The sequence below is a fragment of the Gallus gallus genome, chromosome 1 (genome assembly GCF_016699485.2).
Source record: "Gallus gallus isolate bGalGal1 chromosome 1, bGalGal1.mat.broiler.GRCg7b, whole genome shotgun sequence".
NCBI classification, from domain to species: domain Eukaryota; kingdom Metazoa; phylum Chordata; class Aves; order Galliformes; family Phasianidae; genus Gallus; species Gallus gallus.
Genome location: NC_052532.1, coordinates 33,722,156 through 33,733,919, shown reverse-complemented (window position 1 = coordinate 33,733,919; position 11,764 = coordinate 33,722,156). Strand labels below are relative to the sequence as shown.

Below are 11,764 nucleotides of genomic sequence, written 5' to 3'. Positions count from 1 at the left end.
GGAGACTGACAGCCGCGTCGCCCAACCGCGCTGCGCCGCGGGCCAATGGGCGGGCGGGACGGCGGCGGGCGGTGCCGCGGCGGGCGGATGACGTGAGGCGGCCGCGCGTGCGGCCTTTCCTTTCCTGCGGGCGGCGGCGGCGGCAGCATGAAGGCGTCGGGCACCGTGAGTGGGGGCCGCGGCGCGTTCGGTCCGCGTCCGTGTCTCGCGGCGGGCCCGAGTCCGGCCCCGGGCGTTGGGAGCGCGGCGGCGAGGGCTCGCGGCGCTCGAGAGCGCTCTTCGCGCGGCCGGGCGGCCCCCCTCGGCCCCGCACGGAGGCGAGCGGCCAATATGGCGGCGGCGCTCCGGCACGACGCGTGAGGGGGGACCGCCATCGGCCGGGCCGGCGGGCGGCGCTACCGGCCTCCCGCAGCTCGGCTTCTCCTCGGGAGCCGAGGGGTCCGCGGTGCGGCTCCTCGCCGCCGGGGCCGCGGGCTTTTGTCCTCCGCCGGGCGGGCCGCCTCTCGCCGAGGTGCCCGCTCCGAGGCCGGGCTGTCCGCTCCGCGACTCACGCCTCTATCTTTCGTCTCCCTGCAGCTGCGGGAGTACAAGGTGGTCGGGCGCTGCCTGCCCACGCCGAAATGCAGGACTCCTCCGCTCTACCGGATGCGGATCTTCGCTCCGAACCACGTTGTCGCCAAGTCCCGGTTCTGGTACTTCGTCTCTCAGCTGAAGAAGATGAAAAAGTCTTCTGGAGAGATTGTGTACTGTGGCCAGGTGGGGGATGGCAAAGCCGATAACCTGGGTGATATGGAAGGGAATTCCTGCTGGTATATATAGGATGAAGTTAAAGGGGCACTGCTGCTAGGAGTGAAGTTAAGCTCAGCTCACCTTTCTATTGCTGTCAAGTTAATCAATGCATTCCTCTTTTCCAAATGGCAGTGTGTATCCAGGGAGCTTAGAAAACAATAAATGGTAAAAAAAAAAAAAACAGGATTAATTTTCTGGAGCCGTGATGGTTGAAGTCATTACTGTACTCTGTGCTGTTTTCTGGCTCTAACATTCGTTTTGTTGGGCTTATACCTCTTAAGAGTTATGTGGACATTCATAGTTCTTGGAGAACATATGCTTATGTATCTTACTCTTTATAGGATGTCCTTTTCCATTTGTTTCCATAGTGACGTAAAGCTGAATTTAAGAATTTTGCAGAGTATTATCGGTTTGAATGCAGCTGTGTTGGTGTGGGAGAAGAGACAAAATCTTTTTTCACTAACAGTTTCCGCAGTGCTTTCGTTAGAGCTTCAGTGTAGTTGAACTGAAATGCTGATGACGTATTTAACTTCTTTTGTCCCCTTGTCTAATTCCAGGTGTATGAGAAGACCCCACTGCGGGTAAAAAATTTTGGTATTTGGCTGCGCTACGATTCCCGTAGTGGAACTCACAACATGTACAGAGAGTACAGGGATTTGACCACTGCTGGTGCTGTCACTCAGTGCTGTAAGTTTGTGTAACTGTTTGAGGTAGAACCTGTATACAAACATAAGCTTAAATGTTAAACTGAGCATAAAGTCTAGGTAAGAATGCTGTCTTAAACCATGAGAAAGAAAGTGAAACTCTAGGAAATTAGGGAGCTGCTGGAGAGGTCTGTAGGTGTGATCTCACACTCATGGTATGTTTTCTCTAGATGAAAATATTCGGTCTATAACACTAAGTAGCTGTGGTAACGAGTTTTGCTCTATAGGCTGAAAGAGGGGCCTCTATATAGCCTTGGAGGGGCTCTAGACGTTTACTGTACTATATATCATGTTTCAGAATGGCCTTGTTGAGGGAATATTTCAGAGTAGATCATCTCAATTTCTGTTATGTAAAGTACTCGAGGAGCATGCCATTCGTATAGCTGATTCTGCTGGTAGTTGAATTTGGAAGTGTTCAAAATGCACACAAAAACCCAAAGAATGTTGTTCCTCGTAATGACGTTCTTGTCGTGTGTGCAGATATTATATGCATCTTGTCGCCTTTCCAGAGCTGAGGTGCTCTTGAAAGTGAAACTTGAGGTTCTACATGAACATAATAGGATCTTTCCTGTTAATTAATGTACTGAAAGACTGCTTAAGAGGCCTCAGAACTTAAGTTGGTTGTAATGCAATGATTGATAGCTCAGTATCCTGTCCGTATCATTTAGGACTTTTAAGAACATGTTTCCATTAACGACACTTCAGTGTTATTCTGCATCAGCTCGCTTGTTTTAAAAAGGGAAATCCCATCTAGATGATTTCTGTAAGTGCATGTCTTGAAATCAGGCAAGAATAGGATGGCATTCTTTTGGAGACGTTGAGTTGTCTTGTTGCAGACCGTGATATGGGAGCCCGTCATCGCGCCCGTGCTCACTCCATTCAGATAATGAAAGTTGAGCAGATTGCTGCCAGCAAGTGCCGTAGGCCAGCAGTCAAGCAGTTCCATGTAAGTAAAACTGCAGTGCCTGCTGGGTCCCAGTCTGACAGAAGGCTGGAGGGAGGGAGCCGTGTCTGGTACAGGCGGGAGTGTGGAGGGGGAACCAAACGTGCGCTCACAGCTTCACAAATACTTTACTTTGTGGTTAGGCTCCTTTAGTTAAAGTCAAAACATAATGTGTATTCTATTACAAGAAATGTGCCTTTCGCAGACATCTTGCTCAGAAACAGTCACAGACCTTGTGCATCCTTTCGGTACTGGGAAGCGTACAGCAGTAGCCATGCAGTATCTCAACACAAGTGTTTTCCTTGCAGGATTCTAAAATCAAGTTCCCTCTGCCACACAGAGTTCTGCGCCGTCAGCACAAACCACGTTTCACCACCAAGAGACCAAATACTTTCTTCTAAGTACAAATCTGTGCTGTCAACTGAGTGTAATAAAGGTCTATTTGAACCTTTCACTCCCAGGTTTCTGTGTAAATTCTGTGCAATGCCCAGGAAGCCCCTGTTCCTTATCCTGTTCTCTGTATGTTAGCAGCAGCCCAGTTGAAGAGCGTAGGAGAAATACTGGCCTGAGGAAACTGGGTATGTTGCTGTTCTGGGACAGCAGCAGAGGAGCTCTGCAGCTCAATGTGGAGAGAAGCACCGGCTGATTGCATTAGAAGGAGGTGGGTGGGACAGAGGTCTGATGTTCCCTGGGAGCTGGAACAGGCAATGCTATCACGGCAGCCCCCTTTCCATGGGCTTGTGTGTCACAGCTCCACTTTGTGCTGTACTCATCTGTCCAAAGCTTAAGTAGATCCTTTTCAACGGGTTGAGCAATTCGCTATCCCTAAAATGGCTGCAGAAGAGTCAGAGGGGTGGGATAGAAAGCTGCAAATTACACATGTCTGTACGAGGTGGGAGGTGGTGCAGGAGTGGTGCTTAAGGATCCAAGCTAACGTTGCCCAGAAGCCCTTGTGCTTGGACACTTAATGGAAAGAACAGTGTCGCATGAAAGCGGCCTTCGGATTTAAGTTTCAGAGAAAACAATTCAAGAGCGGAGAGCCCGTGCTCTGTGCGCTCCTATTTTCCTTTTGCAGCATGGCGGAGACCGGCAGCGCCATATGCAGAGGAGCAGTCGGCCCCACGCCCCGCTCCTCCTCCCGGCATGCCTCGCGCACACCTGTACCCCCGCGCCGCATGACGGGAAGGGCCGTCGCACCTCACGTGACCGCGACCCTCCCGCATCACGTGACGGGGACTTCCGGGGGCAGTGGCGCGAGCGGGGCTCCTCGTTCGGCTGGGAGCGGAACCCGGAAGCGGCGGCGGGATGGGGGAGTCGATCCCGCTGGGTGCGCCCGTGCCGGTGGAGCAGGCGGTGCTGGAGACTTTCTTCTCCCACCTGGGCATCTTCTCGTACGATAAGGCCAAGGACAACGTGGAGAAGGAACGTGAGGCCAACAAGAGCGCGGGAGCCAGCTGGCTGGCCCTGCTGGCGGGGCTGGCGCACCTGGCCGCCGCCGAGAAGGCCTACCACAGCATGACCTTCCTGGGCCAGAAGCTAGGTACCGCCGCCCTCGGGCCCCGCACCGGTCCGAACGGGCCGCCGCGTTGCTCCGGGTCCCGCTGCGGGGGGGAAGCGGGCGGGCCTGCGGCAGGTGCCGCCGTACTGGGAAGCGCAGGAGTGCGGCGCGTGTGTGGAACGCGAGCGCTCGGTCCGCGCCGTCCGTGCGCTCTGACGTTAGCGTTACTCCGAAGGACGTCTTCCGGCTGGCACAGCGAGTCCTTCCGACCCTGTGCTGGGGAGTAAGCAGCCTGGCTGCGGTTCCCGAGCTGTAGCCAGCTCTGTTTCTGGGCGGGTATGCTCTGGCTGAGATTCTGGCAAAGGTGAGCTCAGCGGGATCACCGGAGCTTCTTTCACGTTGTGGTTCCATGCCTTAAAACTAGAACAGCACGTGTGTCAGAACACGTGTTAAGTGCTTGGGGCTGCAGATTGCCTCCTGAAAGTTGTTATTCATGTAGATGCTGCGAGATCTCAGGAAGCCTTGGCCACAATCTTAGCTGCTTCTCAGTCCTATGAGCTGTGGATACAAAAAACTGTAACTCACACAGGACAAGCCATCATCATGCTGTCCTCCGGGCAGAGCTGCTTGTTTTCTCTTTGAACTGTAGACTGGCATGGAAATTGGATCAAGGGATGCCAGTCTGCTGTATAAGCAGTATAAGCAACAAGAAAGTTCTGTTATGGTGTGTTTATGTTGAAGTGGTGACTTTAAACTATCTTATAGGAAGAACTTTACAGAGGGAAAAAAAAACTATTGTAAAGCAGTCCTCAAAAAGTGCATTTGGTTCTTGCAGAAAGAACAAAATTGGCAAAATAAGGGACATATATAGTTTTATTTGCTCGCATACCTCATGAACAGCAGCAATAGGTGACTGTTTCCCTGCCATAACCCAGAGACAGCTCTTGGCTTGGAGCTATTTTTCCATGATAACCAATTCCGTGCCTTTCTGCTACAAATTGCTAACGAAACTTCTGAACGTTCTGTGTGTAAAATAGATGTGAGATGGACTATACACCACTGTGAAAGTTCTAAGTAGCTTCCAAGTGGAACCTGAAGTCTATTAAAAAGAAACCCACAAAGTTCTGCAGGTTCATTCTTTGTGACCCTTGCTCTGCTGCAGCTCCTGAGTGCCACAGCAGCACATAAAGCCATCTGGAAATGGAAATAATGAAATAAAAGTAGTACTTTTGTGCAGTCTTTTGGTAACATCAAAGTGAGATATCTTTTGTCCGTATCCCTGGTGGTGGTGGGATTGGGACTAGCTGATGCCTTCCAACCCAAACCTTTTCACAGTTTATGATTACTTTAAAATAAATTTTAATAATATTATGTTAAGCAAGAGGAGGGAAGCAGTGACTTTGTTTTTTCTTAGTTTTAGTTATCAATTAGCCTGCACTGTGGTCCCACTGAGATAAACTGTGGTTGTTTTCCCTTTGAGTTCTGGTTTATGTTAAGGTAGGGTAGGGACTGGAAACATTTGGTTTGTACACACAGATATCACGTTTCCCATATAAAGGTTGTTCTGCAGGTCTGAGTGGTCTGTGTTTGAGGAGGTGTTATTAAGGGAATTCTCCATAAAATTCAGAGTTATTCACAGCAGCAGTGCCTATTAAAACCTCATGTTGACTCATGACTTTCACAGATAACAGTATTTCCTTCCAGTCGTGTATCATAGTAGCAAAGTTAAGTAAATCCTTGTTGTTAAAAAGCCCATACTGTAGCTAACACAGGTGTGAAGAATTGGAAGAAATTTTGCAGCAGTCATTGGCTGCTGAAAAATGAATTGGGGCAGGCACGACTTGCTTCAAATTATATAGAGTGCTTCTGTGTGCAATTCATGCTTGCAAAATAATAGGCTGAAACTTATTTCTTGGTGAAAAATCCTGTGATCAAATAACCCTTAGGAACACCCGGGGAAAAACAAACGTGGTTTTGTTTTCCAGTATTGCTGTCTGTCTTTGCTCTCCCTGGAATTTGGTAATACCTCCATATTTATCTGAACAGGTGGTCAGTCATTCTTCAGCCGAAAGGACTCCATCCGAACCATCTACACATCCCTGCATAATGAGCTGAAGAAGGTGGTGGCGACGGGTCGCAATGCACTAGGAGGAACAGCTCCTCACTTGGAAGAGCTGCTTTCTCACCTGTCTGAACAGCTCTGTTTTTTTGTTCAGGCTCGGATGGAAATTGCTGACTTCTATGAAAAAATGTACACGCTCAGCACCCAAAAGTTCATTAACTCTGAGGAACTGGTAAACATTTTGGAATCCATCTTAAAGAAATATAGCTCAAGGTCAGTGTTTATTTGCTGGCAGTAAGTACTCGGGCATTTGATCTGTAATAAATTATAGTAAGGATGAAAGCCTGAAGATTTTGCTGTCTTTTGATTGCTGAGGAGCACGGCTCCTTGCATGAATTCATGCATGAAGTGAGTGTTGGTGAGCAATGTCCACCCTTGAGCTGAGGGCTCAAAATAAGACTGCCCAAAAAGACCCAGAAAATTCTATTCATTACTTTATAGGGGCCATCTTCCCTGTTCCTTAATTCATACTCAGCAGAGAGAAAAGAATCATAGAATCAAGAATCAAAGAATAATTTTCTTTATGGGAAAAGTGCCAGAATTCAGTTCTTTCATCCATTGCTATGCTTGTAGCTGAAACAATGACTTAATTCCGTATGGACTTGAGTGAAATTGGTGTAGGAATAGAACAGATATTTGCGTATTGGTTTTTAGTTTTAAACTTAGAATTGAGCAGACACATTCTAAAGCCACGCGTTGGTCTTCACATGCCTGCATCTGGGTAAATTTCAGATTAATTTCACAATATTATTAGCTTTTAATGTAGACTATTATTGCTTTTGATCCTCCTGGAAGGGTTTTATGGTGTTCTGTTGTCACTTCTTTTGAGAGCTGCTGGAGTTAGCAGAAGGAGCACAAGTCTTTGGTGCTTGCCTTTGCGGTTTCTTACATTAAGATCTCTAAGTCACTCTTGGTTGAGTATTTCACAGCTAAAATGGGATCTGTGCAAGTGGTGGCAGTTTAAAAAGAAAAGAAATTTTGGCTGACGTGACAGCAGGCAAAAAAAAATGGCTGTAAAAATGCAGTTATTTTAAAAGCCAAACAAGGTAGCTATCTTAGGAAGATAGTTTTCAAGTGTAGTTGGATTCTTTTTAATCTTTGTTGGTGAAATAGCATCTAAGAAGACGTTTGGGTGAAATATTGTGAGGTTTTTTTATAGTTAAGATTTTTAAAGTGTACGTTAAAGAAATTCAGTGCTGCTGACAGTGTTCCTAAAATCCCAAATCTAAACACTGCAGCTGCCTCCCCTTGCTTTTATTAATAACTTTAATACATTGTTGTGTAACTTTGTGATTTGGAAGACTAATTTATATAATCTTACTAGTAATTTTTGGCAGTTCTTGGTTTGTAAACCCTTGCAATATCAGGGTTGTTAGTCCAATGAAACGTAAAACTTGACTGTTTCTTTTTTTCCCTTGGTTTGATCAGCAGTAGTATAGTAAAGGAAAGTAGGTTTGTGGCAGAGTTGATTTATTAGGCATTATTGTTTATTCTGAGCATATGCTGAGCCAACAGCACTGTTAAAAACGTGAAAGTCAAAATCGATGCTTCGACAGAGTAAGTGGAAACTTAGATTTGAAATGCTTTACTATACCATTTAAATCAGATTTAGTGACACATCTGTGCTATCTGTGCTTCTAGTGCCCTCTTACAACCTCATTAAAGAAATAGGGAATGTCTTCTCCCTGGGGAAAATACTGACGATCTTGCTTTGGGACAATAAGCAGTCCCTAAGATGGAGACATTCTAAGATGCTACTAGGGCTGTTTGGGTAGCTTGGTTCTCCCCAGTATTGTACAGGATATTTCTGAAACAAAGTCCATCCTTTATTCCTTCCTTTAGTTGGGTCGTACCTCAGAGCAGTTTCTGAGGGCTGTTAATGTTGACGTGTGTTTCCCATACAGCATTTCTCTGTCAGTCTGTTCACTCTCTCAAGTGAAAGGTGAGATAAACTCACCCTTATGCTGTCTGTTCCCCCTGGGAATATATCGTCACTTATAGGTGAGGATGTGCACCATTTTGTCAGTCAACACTTCTAACCCAACTGGGACATCTGTTTTCCAGAAGGTTCTGGCCTTGGTTTCTTTCCTTTACATCTGAAAATCAGCGATCTCTGAACAACTGGAAGCTATTTGTTAGTGCTTATTCCTAGCTTGTAAACAGCCAGTAGAAGACATTTTCCTCTATGTTTTCTGTAAAATATAGCTGGAAATTCATCATTTCCTGAAATTTTTGAACTTTTTGTGGGGTGGAGGAGGCGGTGTATGGGAGGAGAAAGTTTGATTTTAATTGGAGAAATTAAAACAGCCTCAGATCTGTAAAAGCTTAATACATAATGAATAAGTAATCTGTTTTGATGTAATTATTTTTGTGTTAAATGCTTCTCGTCTAGTCAGCATTTTGTAGCTTTGTGTGCATCTGTGATCTACGGAAAGAAACTAAAAAGTTGCAGAAAAATGCTTTCTTTATAACCTGGAGGCCAGAACTGTCATCCCTGTGCTCTCATGAATGACTCGGGGGGGAATTGACTGATGTACCACATTCATCATTTAATTTTTTTTTTTAATAAATTTGAAGTTATGTCTTAAAAGCACGTCCTTTCAAAAGTATGTATTGTGGCTGTAAAGTAAGAAGGGGACACATGAAAAATAATAAGGCTGCCAGGCAGTTTTTACAAGCTGGAGCATTAATGTTTTGGCAGCATACCGGGTGGAAAGTCAAAGAAAAAAGTAGTGAAGAGGAAGAGGGGGGAAAAGCTTAAAATTCTTGTCCATTCTTTTGGTCTACAACAAAATGAGATGTTTTGGCTTTGAACCAAGTATTTCCAACATTGCTTCTATGTATCGTGACTGGGGAGTTTAGGGAGATAATGAGTGGAGTTGCTTTCACCTTGTCTGTAGATCGCCTATTAAAGGTGTGAAGAATTCAGTGTACACTTGTTTGCTTTAAAGTAGTATCAAGACCCAGGATATTCTTCTGAAGTGAGGGCGTCAATCTGTCTTGATTTCAGTCAAGTCTTGTCTGTGAAGCGTTGGCTGTTCTTTGTCGGAGATCTCTTTAGGAGGTCACCTAAATGCGTCTTATGGGAACACATGTATTAAAAAGGCTACTCCTGTCTTAGCTGAAGTTCTGTCTTTCAGAAGTTGAGTATTTACCTACTGATACATTTACTACATAGTTCTGCACAATTGGAATTAAAGTGTATTTATCTCCAGTGTTACAAATCTATGAGTTTGAGTGACAAGGGGAAGGAAGTAGACTGGATCTGAGTGGGGTTTTTTGTGGTGGGGTGGTTTTGTTTTTTGAAGTTAAGATTAAAAAGGTGGGAGGAGAAGAGAAAGCTATTAAATGGATCTATTAAAACTCCATTTCACTAAGACTTGTTCTAATGGTACAGTCACTCTAGTGAATAAGATGTGTGTTGGCACTTCTACCTTGTGGGTGAGATTTTCAAATAGCATCTGTTAAACTGAGAGCTGGTTTTGCCCTGAATTCTTAGAGTGGGAGATGTGCTGATAGTTAGAGAATCTTTTGCTGTGAAAGCATGAGATCCTGCTGAATGTCTTTCCTCTTTGTTGCTCCTGGCACACCAACATTCAAAATTTGAGACTGGGTTCAACAGTAAATACAGTTAATTGTGGTTCTATTAATTAATTTCCCATCACAGTTTTATTGTTTTATTGTAAATTAAAAAGGAAAGAAAAAAAGCTCAGGTTGGTTTCCTCATAGCTTCCCTACGTGAGCAGTGAATTTATAACGTAAGATAACTTTCTTTATCTAAACTTAATATCTTAGTACTATTTGACAACTATCAAGGCATACTGCCACCAGAAGAGGTTTAAAATTGAAACAAAGCCACTTGAGTTTAAAGATGAATGGTGCTGTAGTAGCTGTGGATCAATGTAGGCCGATGTAGGTATGCTGTATTTTCATTAAAATGTTTGTCCTAGTTATGCTAAGTAGGAGTTCTTAGGTTCACAAGATAACTTGTTGGCTTACGCTTCAGCCTGCCTTGATGTGCTGTGTTCTGTTTGTGAATTGATAAGTACTAGCTGATAACTTCACTGTTGTGTATAGCATTTCTCATGTCTTGAATAATGTTGTGTTTTCTAGATTTCATCATCCAATCCTCAGTCCTCTTGAAAGCAGTTTCCAGCTGGAAGTAGATGTGCTTGCGCATCTCTTAAAGGCTCAGGCTCAGATCTCAGAGTGGAAATTCCTTCCATCCCTGGTCAACTTGCACAGCGCTCACACAAAACTACAGACTTGGGGCCAGATATTTGAAAAACAGCGAGAGACCAAGAAGCATCTGTTTGGGGGGCAGTCACAGAAAGCTGTGCAACCTCCTCACCTCTTCCTCTGGCTGGTGAAACTCAAAAACATTCTCCTTGCCAAGTTTAGCTTTTACTTTCACGAGGCCCTTAGCCGACAAACGACTGCATCTGAAATGAAAACTCTGACTGCTAAAACAAATCCTGATTACTTTGGGAAAATTTCCAGTTTTATTCGGAAATATGATGCTGTCAATGTTTCCTTAATCTTTGACAATCGTGGATCGGAGAGTTTTCAAGGACACGGTTATCATCATCCCCACTCTTACAGGGAAGCTCCCAAAGGAGTGGATCAGTATCCTGCAGTGGTGTCTCTGCCCAGTGACAGGCCGGTTATGCACTGGCCCAATGTAATCATGATTATGACTGACAGAACCTCTGACCTCAACAGTTTGGAGAAGGTTGTTCACTTCTACGATGACAAAGTCCAAAGCACGTATTTTCTGACTCGCCCTGAACCTCATTTCACCATTGTAGTTATTTTTGAGTCCAAGAAGTCAGAAAGGGATTCTCATTTTATTTCTTTCCTCAATGAAATTTCACATTCCCTTAAGAACTCCAAAGCTTTTGCAAGTTTGAAGCCTGGATCCAAAGGGTAAAATATGTAACACGAGTTGTCAAGGCAGACTGCCAGCCTTGGGGTAATTGCAGCTTCAAGGATTACATAAACTCGCGATTATCGTCGTCTAATTAAAAAGGAGCCATTATTTTTGAATGCTATAAGTTCAATGAAAAAAAAAAACAACTAACTGACTCTCGGGGAAAAAATATTTTTGGCAGCATTCAGTGGGATAATGTAACTGTGGGGTGCTAAATGGCAGCAGTGAGGGCTTTTGTGTGTGTGTGTGTGTGTGGTTTTCAATTTGCGGTATGGTTTATTTTTTCAGTCCACAACTTAGTTGCCTATATAACGAAGGAATATATGCACTTTATGATAGTCTGATCTATAGAGGTTACTGACAATGTGATGAGGGTGGAAAAATGCATATTTTCAGAAAACCAAAAAACTGCCTGACAGGAATTACTTCTGGGAACTGTACGCTGATGGGAGGGGATATTACAATGTGTGAATCTGCAGGAGCATGTTTTAAATAAACAAGATACACGAATCACAACGGAACTCACTAATTAAAACTCTTTTAAAATGGTTGAGAACTGATACTGTCTGTTAAGCAACGGTTTATTCTGAAGAAGCTCTGAAGCCTAAAGCTGGTTCAGAATGCAGGCTCAGTCTAATAACGCTGCAGTGTGTGTTGGGAGTAGACCATGCCCTGCAGTGCTGTGACGCTGTGTGTGTAGTACCGACTGAAGCTGGAGGAGGTTGAGCAGGTGGTTTAGATTGGAATGGCTTCACAGCAAAGCTCTTTCAAACTGTGC

General features: G+C 44.8%; 2 protein-coding genes and 1 non-coding gene across 4 annotated transcripts; all 3 read left to right on the top strand.

Moving 5' to 3' along the window:
* Positions 1–117: 117 nt before the first annotated feature.
* RPL18A (ribosomal protein L18a) lies at positions 118–2,890 on the top strand. Its single transcript, XM_015282735.4, has 5 exons — positions 118–165; positions 577–756; positions 1,347–1,476; positions 2,330–2,439; positions 2,745–2,890. The coding sequence occupies exons 1-5, from the start codon at positions 148–150 to the stop codon at positions 2,835–2,837; spliced, it is 531 nt and encodes a 176-aa protein (XP_015138221.1). The 5' UTR covers positions 118–147; the 3' UTR covers positions 2,838–2,890.
* Positions 1,913–2,044, top strand: LOC112531625. Its single transcript, XR_003073521.2, has one exon. It is a non-coding gene; the product is annotated as a small nucleolar RNA SNORA68 (small nucleolar RNA).
* An 823-nt stretch (positions 2,891–3,713) lies between the features above and the next one.
* Positions 3,714–11,546, top strand: KICS2 (KICSTOR subunit 2). Of its 2 annotated transcripts, XM_040666688.2 has the most exons (4): positions 3,714–3,976; positions 5,981–6,054; positions 6,133–6,269; positions 10,170–11,546. In XM_040666688.2, exons 1-4 carry the CDS (start codon positions 3,742–3,744, stop codon positions 10,984–10,986), a joined length of 1,263 nt encoding a protein of 420 aa, XP_040522622.1. In that variant the 5' UTR covers positions 3,714–3,741; the 3' UTR covers positions 10,987–11,546. The 2 variants fall into 2 exon arrangements, with proteins under 2 accessions (XP_040522622.1, XP_416063.1); XM_416063.8 differs by having other exon boundaries at positions 5,981–6,269.
* Positions 11,547–11,764: the final 218 nt, after the last annotated feature.

What these genes read in the sequence shown, in the direction of transcription:
- RPL18A (XM_015282735.4), top strand. An exon ending in TGGTGCTGTCACTCAGTGCT is followed by an intron (nt 1,477 to 2,329) that starts GTAAGTTTGTGT and finishes GTCTTGTTGCAG; the next exon opens with ACCGTGATATGGGAGCCCGT. An exon ending in CAGCAGTCAAGCAGTTCCAT is followed by an intron (nt 2,440 to 2,744) that starts GTAAGTAAAACT and finishes TTTTCCTTGCAG; the next exon opens with GATTCTAAAATCAAGTTCCC.
- KICS2 (XM_416063.8), top strand. Translation starts at nt 3,742, where the DNA reads ATGGGGGAGTCGATCCCGCTGGGTGCGCCCGTGCCGGTGGAGCAGGCG. An exon ending in CTTCCTGGGCCAGAAGCTAG is followed by an intron (nt 3,977 to 5,980) that starts GTACCGCCGCCC and finishes TTATCTGAACAG; the next exon opens with GTGGTCAGTCATTCTTCAGC. An exon ending in TTAAAGAAATATAGCTCAAG is followed by an intron (nt 6,270 to 10,169) that starts GTCAGTGTTTAT and finishes TGTGTTTTCTAG; the next exon opens with ATTTCATCATCCAATCCTCA.